The sequence below is a fragment of the Hibiscus syriacus genome, unplaced genomic scaffold (assembly GCF_006381635.1).
Source record: "Hibiscus syriacus cultivar Baekdansim isolate YM2019G1 unplaced genomic scaffold, ASM638163v2 tig00110794_pilon, whole genome shotgun sequence".
Taxonomy (NCBI): Eukaryota; Viridiplantae; Streptophyta; class Magnoliopsida; order Malvales; family Malvaceae; genus Hibiscus; species Hibiscus syriacus.
In genome coordinates, this window is record NW_024062865.1 from 382719 (window position 1) to 407448 (window position 24730).

A 24730-nucleotide genomic window follows, 5' to 3' on the forward strand; every position below is an offset into this window, starting at 1 on the left:
GTCAAAACGAGCTACTCGAGTTCGACTCGATCAAAACTCAAATTGAAATGAACTCGACTCGAATTCTTAACGAGTTAAAACGAGCTACTTGATACTCGATTTGAAAAACAACCTCGCGAGCTACTCAAAAAAAAATAATATATCAATTTTTTATTTTAAATTTAAATTATTATTAATATTAACATTTATATGTTTTTAAAAATATTATATAAATTTTCATATACTTAAAGTTTAAGTTCAAGTTTAAGTTTAAATTCAAGTTCAAACAAAAATCGAGCTCGAATTTAAACTTCAATCGAGTTAAATCTAAGAATATTTCGAATTTAAGATTTGTCAAATTTGAATTGAGTTTAATTTTTTTATTTCGAAACGTTTTAAACTCAAATTTCGAATCATGCTCAACTTTAAACTTTTGATTACTAAATTCGACTCAATTCGATTAATTGAGTAACTTACACTCAACATATATATAAACATATATATATATATATATATATATAAAACGGAGAATGGTGGAGATGCGCTTTAAGGAAACGCCCCATTATCAATCAGACGGGTGACAAAATCCATAGCAGGACTTTCCAAAGCTTTATTAGTAGTTTATTTCCCCTTTGGTGTACGCTCAAAAGGGCAGTCCCCACAACTGTGTGTCCCCGCTGCAGAACAAAACTGCCATCGCCAATAATGCTTGGGACCTTGTAAACCAGACTCTCTCTCTTTCTCACCAAACCTTCTACTATCAAATACTGAAAACACTTTACTGTATATCTTCTCATTCTTAGTTTGGGTATTTTTTTCACCGTATCTGTTTCTTCTTCTCCTTTTGCTCTCACCATTGTTGCAGCATTTAAACTCTGTCTACATTTTCCTTTTTTTTTTGTCAGTGCGAGTTCTTCAAAGCATTTATTACCAAGCACCGGGAAACCAAGGGGGAATAGAATTGTGTGTTGGGTATTGGGTTTTGTTGTTTAAGGTCTTATTCCACTTCATTGGGGATTTGGGGTGTTACATTTGTTACTTGTTTTGATTTGTTAGCCATCAATATATGGAATGTTGGGTAACTGAGAGAAGGACACACAACTTGAAAGAGAAAAGGAATTTGAAGGCATTTATTTCAACTACTTATTACTACTAAGCGTTATGGAGAAGCTCGAAGGACCAATTAATCCTTATGTATGTTATTTTGCTTACTTTTAGGACTTTAGCTTCTTCTTTTTTGCATTTTCTTGAATCCCATTTCTAGAATCAAGGTGTAGAGTGCGTTTATTCTATATAAAAACGCTTGCATTCAAGGCATCTTATGTTGTTTTCCTGGAAAATGCTACTGTACTATTACTGATTCTTACTCTTTTAACATTCTATTCTCATTATGCTTTCCTTTTCTCTTTATCTGCTGAGAGTGAGCCATGTGCACTCCACCTTGTTAAAAAATTTGCTTATTTTCTTTGTTTTTTGTTTGTTTGTTACCTTCAAATTGTTCATTGAAGTTCCTAGGAGATCATTTGGAGGTGGAATGCTTCAAACAAAGCTTTGCGAACTCAGAAAGATTAAGTCTTGGTGAAGAAGAAGAAGCACAGTTTTCAACACCATGCTTAGAAGAGAGAATGCCATTTCTTCAAATGCTTCAGAGTGTAGAATCACCTCAGCATTTTGCCTTTAGAGAACCAAATTTCCAGACTCTTTTGAGGCTGCAACACTTGAAGAAGCCTTGGGAGTTGAACAACAATCCTTTCGTTCCGGAAATGGAAACCCAAATTCAAGCCCCGGAACTAGAAAGCTGCGTCACTCATGAAATACTAGTCGACTTGCTTTCACCGATCAAATCCGAGACCAAAGACGTTAAGACAAGCCCCCCTTCGAGTTCATGTTTCGAGGTTCTCAGCTCCGGGTCAAACCAAGACCAACCAAACTCAGCAACAGCAGACAACTGTGGTAGACAAGGCAACAACTTGGGGCTGTCCTCGCCTTTGAAAAACTTCACAAAATCACCTCCTGTCACTAGAGAACGACGGAAGCGAAAACGAACCAAGGAAGCCAAGAACAAAGAAGAAGTCGAGAGCCAACGCATGACCCACATTGCCGTCGAACGAAACCGTAGACGTCAAATGAGCGATTATCTAAATTCCCTCCGCTCTCTGATGCCTCCATATTATATCCAAAGAGTATATTAATCTAGCCTTAGAACTAAATTTTAGTCCCATTGTTAATACTTTGTTTAACGAGAACCATGTTTGGGCTTTGTTTTATAGGGTGACCAAGCCTCAATTATAGGGGGTGCAATTGACTTCGTTAAGGAGCTAGAGCAACTTCTTCAATCCCTGGAAGCACAGAAGAGAATGAGAGGATTTGAAGAAAGCAACAATATCAATGATAATTTCATGTCAAAGTTTGCCATGGAATCTGAAGATGGAAACCGTGGAGATGAAATAAAAGCAGAAAACAAATCAGGAGCAGCTGAAGTTGAGGTTAATGTAATACACAATCATGTCAACTTAAAGATTCAGTGTCCAAGAAGAGCTGGTCAGTTGGTGCAAGCCATTGTCACCCTTGAAAGTCTTAGATTAACAGTTTTGCATCTCAACATTACCACTTCGCAAGCATCTGTTCTTTATTCGTTCAATCTCAAGGTACTGTTCATTTTTCTAAATAAAAAAGGTTTGGTTTTGTTTTGGCTCAAACCGTAGTTCCAAAATTTATCAACATTCGTCTTGTTTTCTTGCTGGCTTTGTTTTGTTATTTTCTGAGGTTGTGCTGGAAATGGCAATGACAGATGGAGGACGACTCTGAGCTAAGATCAGCAGATGAGATAGCAGCAGCAGTTCATCAAATATTCAGCTAATTCAAAGCTAAAATGTTAGGGATATTCTCATTACTCATTAGGCAGCTGACTTTGATTCCTCAAGTGAAGAACCAGACCAGGAAAAAATAGAAGGTAAAAAATGAAAAAGAGGGGGGTCCATTGTAAGCAAATGCTTTGTTCCACAAAGACAACTCAAGACAGAGCCCTTGATGTTTACTTCTTAACTTGAGAAACTTCCCTTGTTTATTCATTAATGATCCTATTTGCTCGCTCTTATTAGAAATAATAAGTAAATCTATGTAATTTCCAAGTATCTTCTTCCTTATTCTAGTACTAGCTTTCTGTGACCGTGGGGACCAAACGAGAGCCACCATGCCCTGCCCCTGGGGGCCTTGGTGAGGCATTGTATGGGGGTTTGATCAAGTATGAAAATTTGTTGTATAAATCTGAATCTCATGATTACATTTTAGCCAATGATGCTTCCCTTTTTATATTGACTTTGGGGTGTCCGTATGATGTTTCATCATTATATTAACGTCCTCTCCGCCTACTTTTTTTTTCTCTTGGTTGCGCCTTTCATTTGTGTACTCTAGTTTCCCATGGGCATATACTTCATTTCCATCCCATGGACCCTCTTTTTTGTTACAAGTCAATAATCCATTAGCTAAGCTGAAAAGAGAGCAAGTGAGCAACCCATGTTCCCACACTGAAAATTGTCATAAGGGAGCTGCAAATGCAAAAGTGAGCAGCAGCAGCAGCTTAAGGCATACATCCCATGTGAAAATGGAATCAAAAGAAGACCGAACCAGAGACAAATCACCCTCTCATTCTAGACATGTCTTAATCATTTTGGTCTTCGTGTTGCTTCCCTTTTGACAGCCTTACCTTGCGTTTTTCTTCCCCCTCAAGCTCAGTCCCGATCCACCATTGTTATCCATTCCTTTTTAAAAAACTATATACAACCTATCATTGTCAGGTTTTGTTTAATGACCCTAAGCTCTTTCCAAGTCGATGAAAAACCAAAAGGTATATTAACGTTTAGAAAAACGGATCAAAGGAGGAGACATTGGTCTCAGATTTTGGAAGAAGTGAATGTTTTATCGGGAAGAAGAAACCAGAATATTTATATATTATCATTGCTCCGTCCCTAGTTTGATACCTGAACCAGGTGACATGGCAATGTGACTACGTCCCTTCATCAACCAAAAGCTTTCAAATCCCCATTCATCTCTTATTGTTTCACTATGTTGTTCCTATGTAGTAGCTAGTAGCACAGAGGTTTCTTTTCCATGGGAACTTGGTATTTATTATATTTGTTAGTAATTGGGAATTGTTAAAGATTTAAATGCCAAGAAATCATTTTTTTTCAATTTTATTCAATGATATTAGAATCCTGACCATCTTACCATTCTGCAAATTCCAATGAAGCAAATGATAAAGCTCGATCATGCACTACAATTGTACCTAAGAACTTCGTCTGGTTGGGTCCCCCCATAGCCATGGGCATGGGCAAGGGGCATGGGTGTACACCTCACTTTCTTAATGTTTCCTCCATAACCGTACCATCAATCAAAGAAATGGAAGAATCTGAATCTCCATTTTTGACCAATAGTCATCACCCTCTTCAACAACATTAATAAATTAAGAAAAAAGTGCCAAATTAAAAAAAAAATTGATGAATGATGATGCGAGGGGTTTGTCTACTCAACCACTGCACTTTCCGCTCGTGCACGTTTGCCAGAGAAAATAGAAAATGGAGATGTTTTATAATAGTTTGGGGTTTGGTTAGCTTTCGGCGGATGATGTATGTTATAGCCTTTATTTTGTAGGCTACGCCATGGATTCTATGGGTGGGCCTTTCTTCCCATAAAGACCTGTTTTATTTACTTATATAAGACAACCCAAATTATTGGCTGATTATCAAACCTTTGTTTTGGAACATGAAGTTTGCCTTGAAAAAAAAACTTAACTCGGCCTAATGCCCCTCTCTCTCCTTATAAAAATTAAAAATATATACTTCTTATTTAATCATCTATTATTTTATTTCTATTTTGATTATAAAACTATATTTTTTAAATTATACCTATTGTTATATTTATTTTAATCATTTATTGTTAAAAAATAAACAAGATGTAGTATAAAAGTAAATGAAAGTTAGAATTATGTATGTAAAATATGAGTGGAAGTACAAGGGAAAGTTGCCAACTCGTAATTGATGTAAGGTGGTGAGGGATTAGTATTATATTCCCCACCTGTAAAAGATCAATATAATGTCCCAACTTAAAGGCCAATGGATTCTTTTATCTGTTGAACTCTAACGTTTGATCTATTTTCATATATGAAAGCGTTACAGTAATTTAATCCTATCCGGGTTGTTAATCTCATTGTGAAATATAACTTTTGAAGACAAAGCAGAGAAGTGGACAATTTCAATGAAGGTTTTTCTACTAGCAAAAGTTAAATGTAAATTTAAGATTTATTCTTAGTCACACATACAATGAACAAAATTTGAGTGGGAGTGAGAAAAAGATATTTTTGAGTTTGGAATTTGAGATGGATAACACAAATGAAGGGTATTGGCACAGAAAAGAGAGCTAAATCGGAATCATACACCGTAAATGGCCTATCCAATTGCCGTCTCTATCTACATCAACTCAATGAGTGGTTCTGTGTGTGCAAACTCGGAGAACAATCCATCTGCACATTCCCATCTCACAATTATCTCATCATTTACTACTAAAATTAACCAGAAAAAAAATGAAACAATAAATTTATAGAACCCAACCAAATTGCATCATCTTTTTCCCATTTCACTTGCCATGGCTTCAGCTTCCTCCAAAGCACTATCAATCCCTTCCTCATCCATCCTCGTGGATGCCAAGGCTCCTCGTCAATCGACTACTGCATCGCCTCCGTGTGTGACTCTTCCTCCCCCACCGGTTCAATCCCAGAGTCGGGCCCGGAAGACCACTGCTTACTGTAAAATTCAATATCTCATTTCATACAATATATCAACACGACTTGATCGTGTGCACGGAACACAATAAAATGGTATGTCAACTTCATCTCAGGTCGCAAGATTGCTCGAAACATGATGGTTATGGCCACGGGTGAGGCTCTTGCAGCCCGTGAAGCTCCGGTGGAACTTGTACCAGCTGAGCTGCCAGAGTTTATCAAGACATTACAGAAAACCGTGAGAATGTTCCCTCATGTCACATTTCTTTCAATCTTCGCTTCGTTTTTCCTGTTCAATACAAGTGCTTACGACACGAACATATATCATCGGTTTTCAGTGGGACAGAGTTGAGGACAAGTACGCAGTGAGTACACTTGCCGTATCAGGTTTGGTTGCCGTTGTCGGTTCTGCTGGATTGGTCTCGGTGAGATTCAAATGATGCAGATAGTTTTAACTCTAAAACTGATTATACTCCAAAATAAGTAAATAACAATTAAACTGGTGAAATTGGAATAGGCAATTGATAGGCTTCCTTTGATTCCTGGATTAATGGAGGCCGTGGGTATTGGCTTCAGTGGGGTAAGCTTAAACTCAATTTATCAAAGCTTTGACACTCAGAAATCCTCATTTTTCTTAGACATTTGTGTTATCTCCTTGCAGTACTTCGCCTACAAGTACCTTCTTTTCAAGCCAGACAGGTAAGCCTGATGCATAGCAGAATCCTTTCTAAAAAAAAATTCCCATTTTAGTGACGATCTTTCTGTCATCCTACTCTAAAAATCCAGGGACGCTTTGTTGAAGAAAGTAAAGGAGACATTCAAGGAAATACTTGGAATCAGCTAGAGGAAAATGGTTACTGGTTAAGGAAAATGATGCTGCTGAGATGTGGAAATGACTTGAAAATCTGAAGCCCAATATTTGCAGCATCAACATGTGCCCTTTGCCATTGTCAGCACAAAATTCTAACGAAAGTAATCCAGCCAGTGTAATTTGGTCTTGTAGTGGGCAATTGAGATACATTTTGTACTTCTACATTTTCCTCCTGTACCACACATCTTATGGAAGTTAATAGAAGTAATCTCAATTACTTTTTACAGATAGAGAATTAGTTTAGAGGATGCGGACTATGAATTGCTTTAGACAATCGGAGTGGACTGAATTAAATCTTTATTTCTGCATATATTTTGCTTGAAACTTGAGAACGAAGGGTCTTAAATGTTAAACATGTTTCGGCGTTGAGACCCTGTTTCCAGAACTTATCATACTATTCAGTGTACGTAAAGTTCCTGTACAATGGGGGATGACGGACGGGGTCGATCAGTTGCGGACCTGGTCGAATCATGGCGTCGGGTGATGGTCAATGGAACGTCGGGATAGAGATTCTCTCCTCCTTACAATTCACCACTGCCCGATGAAGCACGCTCTTGTAACTATCACTTTTCAATCTTTTTAGTTGTTGTAGGTGAAATAAAACAATAATTAATAAGTAACGTTTACTTAAAAAGAATAAAATAAAATCACTTTTAAACTTTGATATCTCCTCTCATATTCCTTCTATCTGTTCAATATCTCAAGCACGTTACGAGATTATTTTCAGTACTCCATTATATATAAATATAATTCTTGCTTATTGGGTTGCTAAATTTCGACTTTTGAAACTAACCAAGTCAATCATGGATGGAGGTGGCCAAGTAAATTGCTTTTGATCCATCCATCTCCTCAACTTTTCATTGCATTCAAGTTGAAGTTTTTAAATTATTACAACAATAATAAATCAACTGAACTAATATCATAAGAATTTTAAAATTCAGCTGGTAAACTATCATATATTATTTATAATATTAGAAATAAGAATAAAATCCTTAAATAGTTAATAAATTATATTAAAATAATTTGACATGTCTCGTTTAAAGATCTTCATAGCTGGAATAAAGTCCGCATAATTCATTAGTTATGGGATATTCTCTCAAGCAGGTTCTTCATGGATTGTTTACACCTCTGCTTATGCTTCGAGATGTGAAATTGCAACAGGTACAAAAATCTCATTATCAAAATTGGAGTTAGAATTTTTCCAAAAAATAAAAAAGTAAAAATTTAGTTAGAGTAGTAACAATGCAAGTTTTTGATGGGAGTAGTTGGCCTCTACAAGGGCAAAATACTAGTATTAGGGGCTGTTTGGTTTACGGCATATGAGATTACTGGGGGTATAGAATCCTCATTCCCCCGTTTAATTGGCCAACATTCCCAGCTCCTTGTAATCTTTTATTACCAATAATGATTTTTTTGGGTATATTACCGGGAATGTGATTACCCCATTCCCTTAAGTATTATTAGATTACCAGCGTTTTGGACTAAATTGATTTTTAAAAAAAATCTTTCAAAAATATCATTCTTCTGTCGTTGAATAATAAAAATTCTACGAAGGTTAAATTATAAATTTATCCTTAAACTATTTTAGATTTACAAAAAACAATAATTATAATTTTATATGAAGTTCATGGGTTAAAATAAAATTTTACCCTTTCATTAAACCTATTTATCTTTTCAATTTTGTAAAAAAAAATTATATAAATTTTATGAATTTAAATTTTTTAAAGAAAAATATATAAATTAATTATAGTAATATTATAGTCGAATTCAACTTGTTAAAAATTAAATATATAATAAGGACAATTTGATAAAATATACATTCTAACAATCTTTTATTCCTTTAACCAAACACTGTAATCTTACATTCCTGCTAAACCAACCAAACACAAAATACAACATTCTCAATAATCCTATTTCCCGGTAATCTTTTATTCTCACTGTTAACTTACATTCTGTGAACCAAACACACCCTTAGGGGGTGTTTGGTTCAAGGATTGTGGGATTCCCACATTCCCATGTTTGGTTGGCAGAGAATCTCATTCTCGGTAATGTTTTATTACCAATAGTATATTTTTTGGGGTATATTACTGGGAATGTCATTACCTCACTTCCCTTAGGTATTGTAACATTACCGACGTTTTGGACTAAAATGCCCTTAATTTTTTTTTTCAAAAATATCATTCTTCTGTCATTGAATAATAAAAATTCTACGAAGGTTAAATTACAAATTTATCCTTAAATTATTTTAGATTTACAAAACAAAATCTATAATTAAAATTTTATATGAAGTTCAGGGGTTAAAATTTTTTTACCCTTTCATTAAACCTTTTTTATATTTTTAATTTTGTAAAAAAATTTATATAAATATTATGAATTTAATTTTTTTAAAGAAAATATATAAATATTTTACAATTTGTAATATTATACAAATATATAATAATGACAATTTGGTCAAATATACATTCTAATAATCTTTTATTCCTTTAACCAAACACGATAATCTTACATTCCTGCTAAACCAACCAAACACAAAATACAACATTCCTAATAATCCTATTCTCTGGTAATCTTTTATTCCCACTGATAATCTTACATTCCGTGAACCAAACGCACCTTAGTGCTATTTTTTTACCATACTACTTATCCTTTTTATATAATGCACAAATCTTATAAAAAATATTAAGAGTACAACTCTTAAATAATCAAATATTTTCAAGCGAACCCATTTAATGACCTTAGTGGTTAAAGGAAGAGTTGTTCTCCTTTAAAATTTTGAATTTAAATAATTACGTCAGCAAGATATGTATACATTATCAAATTAAAAAGATAATAAATATATGTTAATTTATAATCCCCTCAAATTATTTTAAAAAATCTAATTAGGTTGTACACAGGTACAGGGTTGGCTCAAAACTTGTGGGTTGGGTTCAAAATCCTCTATCCACTTTGAATAATGATTCCTTGGAGTTGAAAACAGAATAGTGTTTTCTAGAAAGCTTAAGAACTGCATCGCATAGTTTGGATTAAAAAAAACGATGTTGAAATGTGTGTCCAACACCTTAAGAAGCAGAATAGTGTTTTCCAGACAGATTAGAGCTAGCTCCTCAAGGACGGCGGCTTTGACCCCAAGGTCCCGTTTGGTTCACGTATCTTTCATTCTTGGAAGAAATGTTTTTTTTTTCGGGTAACGATACCCACATTTGGATGGAGTTATATTCCCAAGTGCAAGTAAAAATGAATATCAACAGTGATATTTCTTTCTTATTTTCTCGGGAATATCATTCCCCCATCTTTCTTAGGTATTTGCTCATTCCCGGTCCTCTTGTCTAAAACACCCTTCTCTCTGCTTGGTTCTGCCTGAAAGAAAACCTGTTTCTTCTTCCATTTGGCGTTCAGATTTGCTTCTGGTGTATTAGTCTCCCATCTCCCTTCTAGCGTTCAGATTGTATTTTCTATATTTATCTTTTTTCGGAGCGAAAGATATTAAATTGTTTTTGTCATTTTTTTTTGTTAGGGAAAATTGAAAGAGAAGTGGAAAGATGAAAATCACTGCGTTATTGGTGTTAAAGTGCCAGTCGGAAGGATTCGATCCCATAATACTAGCCAATGCATCCGACGTGAGCCATTTCGGTTTCTTCTAAAGGCCAAGCGTTAGGAGTTCATCATCTTCGTCTCTCGAACCGTCGACAAACGAACCTCTCCCGGTCAGTGCCAGTTCGTCCAGCACGAAGGTCCCTCCTCTGTGAACCTTTCTTAATTTTTTCTCATTACAGGATAATATTAGTTTCCTTGATTATTAATATCTCTGGCAATTAGATCAATAACATTGTCTCTGCATCTTCTTTTGTTTTATCGTGTATTACATTGTTGTTTTTTTAAAGAAAATATTTTCTGAAATTTCGATTTTATTAGTAAAATCAATATCATGATTTTGTTTTAGGTTTGAGAAGATATTTGGTTAATTATGATAATAATGATTAATTTATTTATGTTTGGTGATTTTAATGTAGAGTGCATGGTACATTCTTAAAACAGAAATGGACTTTGTGCAATTGGATTTATGGATAGTCACTATCATGTTCGAAGTGCTTTTTCACTTCTCAACCAGGTAATATAACGAAGTGTAACTCTTATCTTCTCTGTGTCACGATTTACCTTATAATTCAGTATCATCAAATCTTATTGACTGCAATATTGGTGTTCTGCACTGGCGTTCTCTGTGGTTATAATATCAGGTTCTCATAGCCTGAGAATGATTATAGCAGGAAATGAATGGAAAGGGAAAATAGAGAAGAAGAGAGGAATTAGAGAAATGATATATTCATTGATGATTGCGGTCGTGTTTACATGCATAAATCTTTATAGATTCAATTATTGTGGAATGAACTATAATGTATAGGAGCAAGTGTTATTGATAGTTGTCCTAATATTGGCTTAATCTCACCTTATTCAGTAACCACTGATTTATTCCTCCTACACGTCCCTCATTTCGGTACTTGACCCACCAGCTCTCAACTTGTAACTCCCTGTTCAGCTTCCATGTTCCTAGCTTTTAGTTTTTATTCATTTCCTGTCTCGGACCTCAGCTCATTCTTGTTTCTCTGCTTACTGGCTAGCTTAGCTATAGCTAAGTCTCATTTTCCGGCTCAATCCCTCTCTTTGCATCTTATAGCAATAACTAGATTGCTGGGACGATGGGTGGATGTGTCTATGTCTGTGTCTGTGCGTATAATACATTAAGAGTTTAAGATGACGTCTAGAGTTTGTGGGTCACATTCCTCACGTTTGACATATGGTGTTCTGAAATATGTTTATGAGATTGGATGTTCTTCTGTGGGATCTTTGGAAAATTTCAAACAGTAATGTTTGGCAGGTGGTGGATGAATATCAGAGAAATTTTGGGGAATCATGGAGAACTGCAGAAGTTGATAGCACTCAAATTTGGCCCTATTTGGATGAGGCTTTGACCAAGTTTCAGGTATCTGTTTTATCTTTCATTCATTTCTGCTGTGTTTAAATGTGGGGACTTACACCTTTCAAATCAATCTCACATTTTCTTTTCTAAGTATAATATTGGAGCTTTATAGGAGTGTTATATTTGAAAAACCTTACATAACCCTTTTACCGTTTTTAGGACACTGCAGAGGCTGATAAATTATTGAAAATTCAGAGGGAGTTGGATGAGACTAAAATCATCCTTGTAAGCAATTTTATATTTTTGTGGGAAAAGTGATGAGTTTGTGTTGTTTCCTTTTAGCTTTGAGCTATCGTACTACGATGTCATCCTCAGCTCCAATGTTCTATTTGTTCACTATTCCATATTTGAATCTTTTTTTTCTTTGTAATGTTGTGATGAATTATATCATTTCAAAAGAAAGATTTGTTCATAAATAGAAAAATATCGGTATGCTTGTGTTAGCTTGATTTGATTGATTAGAAGTTATCTCAATCATTGAAATGATTGTGTCTTTGTTGCAGCATAAAACAATTGATAGCATATTTGCACGAGGTGAGAAGCTGGACAGTTTAGTTGAAAAGAGTTCAGGTCACAGTGCAACATCTCAGGTACATGTGCACCACAATATAATCATATATTGCATTATCCAGTTTGCATATTAGTTTTCTTTTGGAGTTACAATTATATCGAAATAAACTATAATTAGAATTAATAGTTACAAAGCGCAACTGTGGACTAAATAATCGAAATATATCCGGAATCAGTGGGCGAACATCTAAAATTTTAAGAATGAACAAATTTATAGAATTCTAGGAGGACGGAAACAGATTTTTAATAGAAAAAACATAGAAAAAATCTAAAATATATGGTAATTTTAAAATTTTAAGGAGGCAACACCCACCCGCTCGGTCCATCCTTGTCCAGAGTCAGTACACGGGCTGGGAGTCGAACCTTATTGTTCCTTTGGAACAACATGTTGTTGCTAATATCAATCCTCTTTTTGTTATTGAAACAGATGTTCTACAGCCGGGCTAAGAGTAACAATCAATGTTGTAGTATACTGTAAAACTTGTAGAGAAACACAACTATGCTATGATGGCATTCAAGTGTTCTAGCAAATGGAGCTGATGGTAAATTTTATTTGTTTGTATGGTTAACCGATTTGGTCTGTTTAGTATAGAGATGGGTTCAATCCAATCCTCTTATTATTATAGAGATGGGTTCAAATTAATCCAATCCTCTTATTATTTGTCAAAAACTGTAAATTGCATTTTTAAATTTGTTAGTTTTAGTTTAATAATCTCCTCCCACAGAGTTCCGAATAGACATGCAGAAAATAATGTTACATGAGTCTATTGGTTAATTGAGTAAAAAGGATATTAAAAGAAAAATGGATTTGTGATAGAATTTTCTTTGTCTCCATTCTTTTCATTTCCCCCCTTATTTTCCTCTTATTTTTGTTCCCCTTCATCATGGATTTGTGATAGAATTTTCACTTCTTTTTCTGGATTTGTGATAGAATTTTCATAGTTCCATGCGAGTATTATTTTGAAAGGGAATTTGTTGTTTTTGTTGAAATTTATTGAAATTTCATCCAGAAGGTAAAATTTTCACTTATTTTCCTGGATTTGTGATAGAATTTTCATAATTCCATGCGAGCATTATTTTGAAAGGGAATTCGTTGTTTTTGTTGAAATTTGTTGATCCACATAATGGATTTCAACTGTGTACGGGTTTCTGTTCTTTGATCTCTGTGGTAATTGTTATAGTTATTAGATTTCAAGTCTTTGGAAGAATAATTGGAGAATCAGCTATTTATAGGCTTCAATTTTATCATCCATTATCGATTGTTTTGACTTTAGCTTAAGATCCATCATACCAGCTTGTTAAGAGTAATTTGCAATGATTTTACATTCATTCACGGATGATTTAGTAAATTCCTTGTGTTTGGTAGAGTTATAGTTTTGAATTTGTTTGTGCTTTTGACATTTTATTGTTTGAAAGCTTAAACTCTACCTTTTTTCTCTGGATCAGACTGTTGTAATTGTTCAAATATGTTTGATTTTAATTTGCAGTAAAATTAGCATCGATTTGTTTTGTCAGTGGTTTTATTCGGTCTTAATTTATTCATATATGTACGGTTCTTTTAATGCTAAGAGATGTAATCATTCTGGGCTTTATCTATTCATAGATTTGGATTACTAGTTCTTATGTCTTTGTGCAGGTAATTTAAAATGAATTTTCCATTCAAAAGCTTACACGAGGACTCCGCAACTTCTCAAATGAAAATCCTCAGGTGTCCATTTTTTAGAAACATTAATGAGCCTACAAACTTATCTTTCTCGTCGGCCATGTCCTTTCCGTTGCCGGTAAGATTACGGATCATTATGTTATGAGCTTTATGTTTCTTGCATCATGTTCTTGGTTCAAGTTCAAATTAACTTCTACACCTCAGGTACGAGGAGCAAATGGTCCGATTTTCGAAGACGACCCAAATTTTGACATGGCATTCAGGCTTTTCCATGGACGCGATAGAGTGGTTCCGCTGTCGGAACAATCTTCCTTGCATGCTAAGAAGGCAGAGCCTGAAATAGCCCCACCCAAGTTTAATCCATTGGCTGCAAAGGCAACCACCATTAGTCTCTCATCCTTCGGACCTGGAGGGCCCTTCAGTTTCGATGCAAATCATATTATGTCCGAGTACTAATAATTTTATTAAAATATTAGCAAAGATAATTATGAATGATGATGAAATATAAAATTATAGATAATATGATTTTTAGTGTTATATTTTCTTACTTATTTGAATTATGTTTTTGTAATATAAATTCATTAGATAAATAATAATGATAAAGTATGCAGAATTAAGTATAAATATAAAACATAAATAAATAAATTATTGTATATATAAGATATAATAAATATTATATCTTAAATAACAAAAATAATTTACATCTTTTTATTATTATTATGAATATCTAACCTCCCAGTGAATGCGTCAAGTATGAACCGAAGCTAGTTTCCACAATGTAAACATTTAGTTAAATGTTGATGTAAAATTTTAATAAATTTTTACATAAATTATGTACAATTTAATATTAATTAAAATTAAAATAATTCATGATATATTTAAATACTTAAGTAATATATTATCAACGGATAGAATTTTTATATAAATAATTTTTTATTTAAATATTTAAAATTTTACTTGTTAAAAAATATAGAACAAGGACAATTTGGTAAAATATACATTCTAATAATCTTTTATTCCTTCAACCAAACAATGTAATCTTACATTCCTGCCAAACCAAACAAACACAGTAATGTAATATTCCCAGTAATTCTATTATTTGGTAATCTTTTATTCCCACTGATGATCTTACATTCCGTGAACTAAACGCACCCAAAAAGTAAAGGCTGAAAATTAGGTTAAATTCTTTACAGAAATCCTTTCACTGCATCTTTTATTGAGAAAATAAATTTATTAATATTATCAACATCTAATAAAAATCATGAATACCTAAATATTTTCAATATATCAGAATTTCTATATTTGAGATGATTTAGGTGGCACTGCATGAATCGCAAACGTCGCACCTAACATCCCGCCCCCTCGTTTCGTGCTTCTTAGGTCGATAAGCCGATATTAGTAGAACTGGAGTCTGGACTTTATATCTCCCCCTCCACCGCCACCGCCACCGCCACGTCCCGGTTACCTATGACACGCTGGCTCAATGCCATCCGCTTGTTCGCACGGATGCAACCGGGAAAACCGGCAGACAGCGAAGTTCAAGTCAAAAGCGGGTCCCACGTCCTACGGCTGTGGGCGCTTTGACGGATTTAACCTCACAGTTTGGGAACTTGTGGCTGAGATTTGAAATTGGGGGCATGAAGCAACTCAGCAAGCAACGAGTTTAAATAAAAAAAGGGAAAAAGCGCAAAGGTGGGCCATAGCTAAATAGCCATCAAATTACCGCCACTTGGCAACATCTTGTTGTGTTTCTCATTTCTGTTTACCTTCACCGCTCTTTCGCAGCCAGCTCAATTGATCTTCTTAGAAGGTTGAATTTCATCTCCCATTCGTAAATCCCGATTCTCTCTAATTACTTACAAAGATAATTAAATTCAATCAAACTTTTGTATTTTTTTTGGAAAATAATTTCGCAGGAAATTGTAGTGGCTGAGATTTATCCTTCTCCCCCAAACTGTAGTGTCTTGTGTTTTAGGTCTCTCCAGAAACAAGCAAGCTTTCACTTCAAGCTTTACTTCTTTGCTGCCTTTAAAATATAAACCCATTTTCCGATGCCGGTTCCGATCTCTTTATTTCCGGAAATTATGATTTCTCCAACAAGTCTCTGTTGAACTCTTTTTTTTTGTCTCTCATGCGTGATCGTTGCTTCCAGAATTATCGTCTTCCATGGCTATAACTCAAGGTATTTTCATCGCGCATCTAATGCTTTCCTTCTTTACTTTCTGTTTGGTTGCTGCCTAAATTGATTCCTTTTGTTAAAAACGCGGCTCACCGAAGTTTTTGTTTGCTTATATAAGTTGAGCAGCGAAACAAAAGGAAAATTGATTGATTTCCTTTTGTCTTGGCAACCAAATAGAAGGTAAAGAGTTATTTTTTCCCTACAATTTATTTATGTTTTGGCTGCTAAAACGGCAATGATTTGCATTTACCGGAAGTCTGGATGAGCAAGTGTTTTCTTCATTACTAATTAAAGCTTTTTTTCTCTCATTTCTCGAAAGGTTTTGGCGTCAACGGTTTCGTTTTGGTGAGGATTCTGAATAAAGGAATTTTCTTTTTAGTTCTTTTGGAGATGCCGTCTCTTCTCTTTGTTACGGTGGATGTCCTTTTTTTCAATCATTTTCCAGATATTCAACTTTCATCGAAAGTTTATTATGTGATGAAAAATAAAGTACTTAAATATTTTTATTGTTATGATTATGACTGGAATGAAATTAGAAAACAGAGACGGATCTCTATCGATTGGTGTTGGCTTTTGTTTTTTGCAGCAGTATATAGCTATCATCAGCTTTTTCGGAGTTCAGAAACGGCTTTGCTATTTGTAGTATTGGATGTCAAAGGAAATCAAAGGAGTTTGTTGCTAGTTGCAGAGGATTTTAAGCAGCGGTAGCGCTGTCCAGGGCCATTCAATGGACGCATACTCATCTGGCGAACAAGTAATTAAGGTATTAATTACCAAAACAGAAAATTCTTTTATTTTTCTATTAAGCTCTGCATTTTGGAATTGAAGAAAATGGATTTCTTATTGTTATAACCTCAATTTTTTAATTTTCGTTATGAATTGTAGACTAGGAAGCCTTATACTATTACGAAACAACGTGAACGATGGACTGAGGAGGAGCATAACAGGTTCCTAGAGGCCTTGAAGCTCTATGGACGAGCTTGGCAAAGCATTGAAGGTTTTCACTTATTTTTCCATCTTATTGTTTCTTTTTGATGATGGGTCAAGGCGGAAGACACAGAAATAGTTCAACTGCTGCTGTGATTTAGAATTATTATTATCCTGATCTGGAGCTAAAAAATTGTTAGATCTTAGTAGTGACATGAAAGGTTTTAGTATTGTACTGTCTTAACCGGAGATCTGTCTTTTCTCTCTAAACTCGGTGATTCGCAGAACACATAGGAACAAAAACTGCTGTTCAAATCAGGAGTCATGCTCAAAAGTTCTTTTCGAAGGTCATTTGGTGCTTTCTTGCTTATGCTTAAATTCAATGTACTTTTCTGCTTCTTAACTCTTGTTTCTGCTAGAAGTATATGAAATATTGATTCCTCAATTGCAATATCTTGAATGGTTGGGAAATCTTACGATTATTCTCTACTTCATGTTGATTTATCCCCTTACTTGTATAAGCATTCTTTTGGGGGGTTAAAACAGTCAAGAGAATATGAGAAGTTTCCCTGGCACAGGCGACTAACAATTGAGGAGAAAGTGTTAAACCTAATATATATAAAGATACCGTGTTAAAAACATTAGTTGTATATCAGTAATCAGATTTGTAACCAATTACACAACGAGGTACACTGGAGTGTATTATATGTAGAAGAGGCATAAACCTTAATACTAATTTTATAACCGAAGTAAGATGATTGTCTGAGCTGTCTGATCCTAATCAAGCATACCACATTTAGGGTGACAGCCTTTCCCCTCTCCACAAATTTGTTTTATTGTTCTGGAGACGTCAGCTATTTGAATTCTATTTATTTGGGTACAAGATTGGCAATCAGATGTGTGCAAGGAAGGTTTATCATCATATGAGTCTGATCTGCTTGAAAGGAGTGTGTACTAAATTTTCCGTTGTTTTAAATGGTCACTTTCTCGTAGGAATTTCACTATCTTTTTATGCACAGGGCATCCACTTTTCTGGTTACTTTTAAACTTGCTGTAGTTTTGTACTTAATCTACCACGGCAGAGGTTTCAGATTATATTTGGTTTTTTGGCTTATAAGAGTTGTATAACTACATGTAGTCTGGATTCTTATAGAGAATGAAATACACTCACTTTAAGGTTGTAAGAGGTAAATTTGGGCTGACCCCAACTTGCTGTGCATCATGGCTAGATTATGCCAAGGTTTTGACTTTGCTTCAGCATCCATGGGTAGCATGCCAGCCATGGACAGTTAGGATTGTCAATTAATGTATCCTTCATAATCAGATAAAGGAAAATTGAATTTGTTTATGCGGCTCTTGAAACTGTGATTCCTAAGAAACCACTTGCAATTTGCTTCCATCTATGTAGACCGATTCCCTCACCCTTCCCTCTACATATGCATTTAAAACTGTCCTAGTAAATTGGGGGGCTGGTTTAGCCAAACAGTCAGCTTGACTGCTTGGCTAAACTAGCCCCCTTTTTTAATTTAGTCAAAAGTTGTGTATATATGCTCAACCATGGCCTGGGATGTGTATGTCTACCGAGTGGAATTTTATATTGCATAAGAGTCTTCGAGAGAACATGTGATTTACAGGATTCACCAATGAGCTTTCCTGATTTGAAGGACACATTTGTGTGTATACTTAAGTGAGAGTAGAAGCAGATACATCTAATGTATGTAAAACCGGCCACATAATTGACACTAGGAGTTTATAATTTTGCATGAACCTCCTGTATGAGATATGAGTAGATGTTAGAAGAATTATGCATGGACTTATAATTTCCTGATTGTTATTATATTTTCTGTTCAACCTAATTTCCTAATAATATGCAGTATTATTCTAATCACATGATCTTCTTATTCTTTGCATTCTTGTGAGAAAAACATCCCAGTTATGCTAGTCCTATCATATATTTAGTTTTACAGTTTGTTATGATTGATGCTAAATGGCACCATCAGTAACTGGAAACATTTTTCTTCTGCGTTTTTATTTGAGACTTGGGACTACTAACAAATTCCATTCTCAGCTGGAGAAGGAGGCGCTTGCCAAAAGTGTTCCAACCAGTCAAACTCTTGATATAGAAATTCCTCCTCCACGCCCAAAAAGAAAACCAAACAATCCTTATCCTCGAAAAACAAGTGCTGCTATATCAATTCAGATGGGAGCGAAGGATGGAAAATCTGAAACTCCAGTATCTTTTTTGCGTGGCAAACAGGTGTTGGACTTGGAGAAAGAACCACTTCCAGAGGTTAATTTCACTTCCTCATGTGTGTCATTTATCTAATTCTCCATGCCCTTGGTTATGTTCCATATATTTTCTATTTATCTAGGTTTAATATTTTACCCTTTTTTTCTGCCAGAGACCTAATGGGGATGAAAAGTCTTCAAATCTGAAAGAAAATCAAGATGATAGTTGCTCCGAGGTTTTTACCCATCCCCATGAAGCAAACCGCTCCTCTGAGTCTTTGGTGAACAAGAATTTTCTGTCAACATCAGCATTGATAAGAAACTCTTGCCTTTTTAGGCAGTTTGTACCTCCTCTAAAAGAGGTAGTAAATCATGATAAACATTAACCGCACCCTATGTCATTCTTTTACACAATTTTTTAATGAGGCTTATAAACTTGATGTCCTACAGACAATTAATAATGATACAAGTAAGCATTCAGACTTGGAGAATTCTTGCACTTCATATGAGAAACAAGCTCAAGATAGGAGAAAAGATGACATGGATGATGCTATACGTAGAGATGAGATGCAGGCCACTCAAAATTATCCTCAGCATGTTGCTGTACATGTCCTAGATGAAAGCCAGGGAACATGTGCTCAAAATCCTTCCCTGGATATGCCTTTCCAGGATTCCATATTTCACCCTATGGGTGATGTTCATGGACAAGCTAACCTGTTTGCAAATCCGGCTGCGTCCACTACTACTGCACATCAGCATAATGCACCAAGATCAACTCATCAGGCGTTTCCAAATTTTAATACCCCCTTTATGCATCTTCAGCCCAATCAAGAGGACTATCCATCATTTCTACATGTCTCCACTTTTTCCGATCTCATTGTATCTACTTTGTTACAGAATCCAGCTGCTCATGCTGCTGCAAGCTTTGCAGCTACATTTTGGCCATATACAAATGTTCAAAATTATGCTGATTCTCTTACTTGTGACCAGGGAGGTTTTCCTTCTAGACAAATAAACTCTGCTACAAGTATGGCTGCAATTGCTGCTGCAACTGTAGCAGCTGCCACTGCATGGTGGGCTGCCCATGGACTGCTTTCTGTATGTGCTCCTCTGCACACTGGCTGTACATATGCTCCTGCATTCGTAGCTGCTGTTCCTCCAATGGAGAATGGTCAAGATCCAGCCGCCAAGATGGATGGAAAAAATAATGATGATCACGATCTATCCATGCAGGATCAACAGTTGGACCATGAATACTCTGAAGCTATGCAAGGTCAACATTCAACATCAAAATCTCCTACTTCATCATCACCAGATTGTGAAAAGAGCAGGGATGCAAAAGTAAATACTGAAATGGAAGCTGCTGCAGTAACCGAGCCTCAAGATGCAAATAAAACGAAGAACAAAAAACAAGTCGACCGATCTTCTAGTGGTTCCAATACACCTTATTGTAGTGAGATGGAGATAGATGTACTAGAAAAGCACGAGAAAGACATGGAAGATTTGGAGGAAGCTGATGCAAATCATCCACAAGTTGAGTGTAATAATCGTCGTGGTAGAAGCAGTACCAACCTGAGTGATTCTTGGAAGGAGGTGTCTGAAGGGGTGAGTTGATTTATCTTTTCTGTTTTTTCATGTAGTTTTAACTTTGCTACTATTCCATTTGTAGTGTAATATTGTCACATTTATGGCTCCATTACTATTTGTTAGCATTTTGTTTTGGTATTTGTCAGGGCCGACTGGCTTTTCAAGCCCTCTTCTCCAGAGAAGTATTGCCACAAAGCTTTTCTCTCCCACATGACGGCAAGAACAAGGAGCACCAAAAGGAAAATGTAGGTGAAGACAAGCAAAATGCAGATGAGAACGATGACGAGACATCGACTTTTCACCTTACCAGCCAGGCAAGGAGATCTTGCTCTGACGATCGAGAAGTTGAGAACAATGCATTGCCAAAAGCTAAGAACATTGTGGAAGAGAGCCTGCTGACAATCGGGTTAGGATATGAAAAGCTTAAGGGACGCCGAACAGGATTTAAACCATACAAAAGGTGCTCTCTGGAAGCCAAGGAAAGCAGAATGATGAAAAGTGGCAGTCAGGTTGATGAGAAAGATCCGAAGAGGATACGCTTGGAAGGGGAAGCCTCTACTTGACTTAAGCTAAGCGCATTTAATTAACAAATGAAATTTTCTGTTTGCTGTGTGTAATTTCTAATCCCTACATTTGACCTGCGGTTAACGGGACTTCACGTCTAGATTTGTGTACTAATATGTGTTATATTGGCTTATTCACTTTCCGGGACCATGCAACTGTAGTTAAAAACTCCAAAATGGACTTAGATAAGAAGCATCAAGTATTGAATGACCCTTGCTTTTGGCTTATTTCCAGCATCTATATTTTATTCTACTATATTCAACTACCTTTTAGTTGCATTGAAACAGCAAACGGAAAAGGTCTACTTGCTCACGTCTTTCACTTGCTGGGGACATTCACTGGTTTCTATCAACTGCTTAACTGCTTTTATGTTTATTTTCCTTCCAAATCTTAACTATTTAGTATTTTTTTTCTCCATGACCATACAGTAGGTGTCATAGCTGCTGCCATTCAAGCTCAACATCTCCAGGATGACTGCATGCCATCTTCGGGGCTTATATGAATCAACTGAGTCGCGGGTGAATAAAATTCGATTTGACTCGATTTTTTTTTTTAAAGATAAAGTTCTAGTTATTTTAGCCAATTTATTCGAGTCAATTTACATTAGTGAATTAGTTTTCGAATTTGAATAGAGTGATCTTTAGCTAAGTGAATTATTTTATAATTTAGCTTGAAACGGGAAGTGATGGATGCAGGAGCCATTTCGATCGCCAAAACAAGAATTTAAAATCAACGGTTTTTTAGTATAATTGAAAATACAAAGAAAATATCTAAAATATATATTAATTTGAATTTTCAAGTGGGTGACTGCCCCCACCTGTCCTCTGTTCGGTTCATCCATAACTACAAGATGTGTGTACGTTATCAATGATTAAGAAAAATTATAAATATATACTACCTTATAAACATATCAAAATATTAAAAAATCAAAAAAAATATTCGTAGGCAAGCTATTACGAATTTTTAAGCTTGGCCCAAATTACTGGACCTTACCAAGAAAATTCATGATCCAAACAATTTAATGGGTCAGATCCGGAGTCTGTTCAACCCGATTATTCCGAGAAGAAAGAAAATGTCAGTTTCCGTTCTTTCCTGATCAAGTCTCACTCTGCAGATTTGTAGTTTGAGCCGAGCCTTTTTATTGCAGTGAATAAAACAATAATAAAAAATTGCTATCTTTTTATTATTATTCTTCCTTTCTCGTTCTTGTTAACGGAATACCGGTGAGTCTGTTAAAGTTCAAACCAGATTTCTTATGATTGATGTCGGCAAGCATCACATGTTGAAGATCAAAGACGTGGCAATAATATAGTAAGGCAACAAACATGTGGAAGCATCAAGCAAATGTTAAAAGAAAAGAATGGCAGCAGAGACACTTGGTAAATGAAGAATGAAGTAGCTTAAATGGCCGTAGTAAAAAACATTTGGCAACTAAAAAAAATTCTTCATTATTAGGAAAGAATTAAGTGGCTGAGGAGCGCAAGGTGCGCGACCGCGCAAGTCCCAAAAAAATAGAAATACCGAAATTAAATATACTTATTAGTTGTTATCATTAATAAGCATAAAAATAGGACTTCGAAATCGAGTATATTTATTAGTTGTTATCGTTAAGAAGAATAAAAATAAGGATCTGAAATCGAATATATCTATCAGCTGTTGCTATTAAGAAGCATAAAAATAGATATCCGAAATCGAATATATCTAAAAAATAAGAATACATAAAGAATTTGCACGACCTTCATAACCTAACCACGACCTGAGTGCCATCCAATTTAAAGATACTTAATTGTTAAAAGAAGGAAAAAACTGCAAAATGATAAAGGATAAGGTTATAACAGCGTAGAAGAATTACATTAGGAAAAGTAATCTAGGTCGGTTAATTAATTCTATATAAGAGTGTTTGTAGCTTAATTTGAAGTATGTATACACGAGTGAAAGTGAGAAAAAAATTGAGTGATAAATAGTGAAGCTCAGTAAACTTTTGATAGTGGGTTGTGTGTGTGTAAACTAACCGCATAATGTTTGTATCGTATTTGTATTTTGGTTCATATTAATAATGGCGTGCGAGTTATAAAAGTTATTGAGTGTTCACCTAGGCTTCTAACAGTGCCAGGGCGGGTTTCCGATCAAAACCCTATTCGTTCGATACTCTCCGGGTAACATTCGGTTGATGAAATGTGTAAGCTTTAGTTTTGCTCCTTATTTCTTAAAATCAGCTCTCTTTTTTCATTTACTCGTTAACTTATGCATTTGTTCATAGATGAACTGTAAAGCAGTTGCTCATGAGTACATTGAATGTGAGCTCATGGTAAACTCCATCAATACTTTTTGGCAATTTAATCAATACCCTTTTATTTCTTTGTTAGTTCATTGATGTAATTTTTCCTAAAATGAAAAGGAAATTGGGTTTATGATTTTTTTAATGGGTGTAGATTGATTTAATCTTGCACAAGCCAAAAGCATACAGACATGTACTTTTCAATGTTCTCAACCATGAAAGTACCCATTTTCAGGTATAATTGAATTGTTTGGTTTTGCACTGTTATTGTTAGTCATTGAAACATAAAGTTTGCTCTTTGTTTAATTACCCGGGCATGCTGACTCTGACATGAAATGGTATTTTCGACAACTTTGCAGGGTTTATTGTGGAAGTTATTAGTTGGTTTTCTTGTGCTGGATGCATGTATCCTTATAGAAAGCAATTTTTACTTGGATATAGTTTAACTATAACACTGTTATGTAATTCTTAGAGTTATTTATGATAAGTTGGGTTCCTTATCTCTCTAAGACAAAAGTTTGCTTATAAAAAAACAGAGGAAGAATGGGGCACATCCATGAGCATTTCTTCATTTTTTTGGATATATCATAAGGTTTGTTGTCTTATGTAAGTGCAAATGAATTTCAGGTTCTAGATTTTCTTATGTTTGGCCTGTTGATAATTTCTGATGAATGTCTTTGCTAATTCCAACAGCAGATGTTGGTGGATGTATTTGTGGGAAACTATATGTTTCTATGTTCCTTTTTCCTTGCAATCAGAAGCCTGCTTAAGACATCAGCTCGATTCTCCGGGTATGCTAATTCCAACAGCAGATGTTGGCTTTGATGAACTGTTTCTTTCTTGTGAACTAGTGATAACCAAGTCGACTATGAATCGATGTATATGGGCCTGCTTCATCGCGCATTCTGTAAAATTCTGTACAACACAGGCATTAAGACATTGAGATATTTTGACTTTTTTTCTTTTCCTTTCAAAATGTTCACACATATTCAACTAGAAATAGCTTTTGTTTGTTCAATTTTCTGTTGTGTGTATTGCCAATTATCTTTAACTTGTGTTGCTTGCTTTTGGAGAGTTCAGGATAAGCTTCAACTTCGTCAGTAATGAAGACAGTTGAATTCCAAAATCCATC

General features: G+C 35.2%; 3 protein-coding genes and 2 pseudogenes across 7 annotated transcripts; all 5 read left to right on the plus strand.

Annotated features, from left to right (window-relative positions):
- Nucleotides 1-798: 798 nt before the first annotated feature.
- Nucleotides 799-3365, plus strand: LOC120141213 (transcription factor bHLH67-like). The gene is made up of 4 exons (XM_039156147.1): nt 799-1173; nt 1488-2162; nt 2250-2627; nt 2771-3365. Exons 1-4 carry the CDS (start codon nt 1141-1143, stop codon nt 2837-2839), a joined length of 1155 nt encoding a protein of 384 aa, XP_039012078.1. The 5' UTR covers nt 799-1140; the 3' UTR covers nt 2840-3365.
- Nucleotides 3366-5572: 2207 nt separating this feature from the next.
- LOC120141214 (protein CURVATURE THYLAKOID 1B, chloroplastic-like) lies at nt 5573-6788 on the plus strand. 2 transcript variants are annotated; one of them, XM_039156149.1, is made up of 6 exons: nt 5576-5779; nt 5872-5993; nt 6094-6180; nt 6273-6335; nt 6417-6454; nt 6542-6784. In XM_039156149.1, the coding sequence occupies exons 1-6, from the start codon at nt 5620-5622 to the stop codon at nt 6597-6599; spliced, it is 528 nt and encodes a 175-aa protein (XP_039012080.1). In that variant the 5' UTR covers nt 5576-5619; the 3' UTR covers nt 6600-6784. The 2 variants fall into 2 exon arrangements, with proteins under 2 accessions (XP_039012079.1, XP_039012080.1); XM_039156148.1 differs by having other exon boundaries at nt 5573-5779; nt 6273-6454; nt 6542-6788.
- A 3377-nt stretch (nt 6789-10165) lies between these two features.
- LOC120141216 lies at nt 10166-12649 on the plus strand (annotated as a pseudogene).
- A 3034-nt stretch (nt 12650-15683) lies between these two features.
- LOC120141209 (protein LATE ELONGATED HYPOCOTYL-like) lies at nt 15684-21407 on the plus strand. Of its 4 annotated transcripts, XM_039156141.1 has the most exons (11): nt 15684-16016; nt 16333-16358; nt 16600-16776; nt 16899-17010; nt 17226-17287; nt 19009-19230; nt 19343-19454; nt 19500-19531; nt 19620-20384; nt 20439-20774; nt 20903-21407. In XM_039156141.1, the coding sequence occupies exons 3-11, from the start codon at nt 16741-16743 to the stop codon at nt 21317-21319; spliced, it is 2094 nt and encodes a 697-aa protein (XP_039012072.1). In that variant the 5' UTR covers nt 15684-16016; nt 16333-16358; nt 16600-16740; the 3' UTR covers nt 21320-21407. The 4 variants fall into 4 exon arrangements, with proteins under 4 accessions (XP_039012072.1, XP_039012071.1, XP_039012074.1 ...); XM_039156140.1 differs by having other exon boundaries at nt 19343-19531; XM_039156143.1 differs by lacking the exons at nt 15684-16016; nt 16333-16358; nt 16600-16776 and having other exon boundaries at nt 16784-17010; nt 17226-17324; nt 19343-19531.
- A 1238-nt stretch (nt 21408-22645) lies between these two features.
- Nucleotides 22646-24541, plus strand: LOC120141275 (annotated as a pseudogene).
- Nucleotides 24542-24730: the final 189 nt, after the last annotated feature.

Bases quoted from the DNA above. Each gene is read 5' to 3' on its own strand.
- LOC120141214 (XM_039156148.1), top strand. From the start codon at position 5,620: ATGGCTTCAGCTTCCTCCAAAGCACTATCAATCCCTTCCTCATCCATC. The intron at 5,780-5,871 runs GTAAAATTCAAT...ACTTCATCTCAG, and splicing joins CCGGAAGACCACTGCTTACT to GTCGCAAGATTGCTCGAAAC. The intron at 6,455-6,541 runs GTAAGCCTGATG...CTAAAAATCCAG, and splicing joins CTTCTTTTCAAGCCAGACAG to GGACGCTTTGTTGAAGAAAG.
- LOC120141209 (XM_039156140.1), top strand. From the start codon at position 16,741: ATGGACGCATACTCATCTGGCGAACAAGTAATTAAG. The intron at 16,777-16,898 runs GTATTAATTACC...TATGAATTGTAG, and splicing joins CTGGCGAACAAGTAATTAAG to ACTAGGAAGCCTTATACTAT. The intron at 20,775-20,902 runs GTGAGTTGATTT...GGTATTTGTCAG, and splicing joins GGAAGGAGGTGTCTGAAGGG to GGCCGACTGGCTTTTCAAGC.
- LOC120141213 (XM_039156147.1), top strand. From the start codon at position 1,141: ATGGAGAAGCTCGAAGGACCAATTAATCCTTAT. The intron at 1,174-1,487 runs GTATGTTATTTT...TGTTCATTGAAG, and splicing joins AAGGACCAATTAATCCTTAT to TTCCTAGGAGATCATTTGGA. The intron at 2,163-2,249 runs GTATATTAATCT...TTTGTTTTATAG, and splicing joins CTCCATATTATATCCAAAGA to GGTGACCAAGCCTCAATTAT.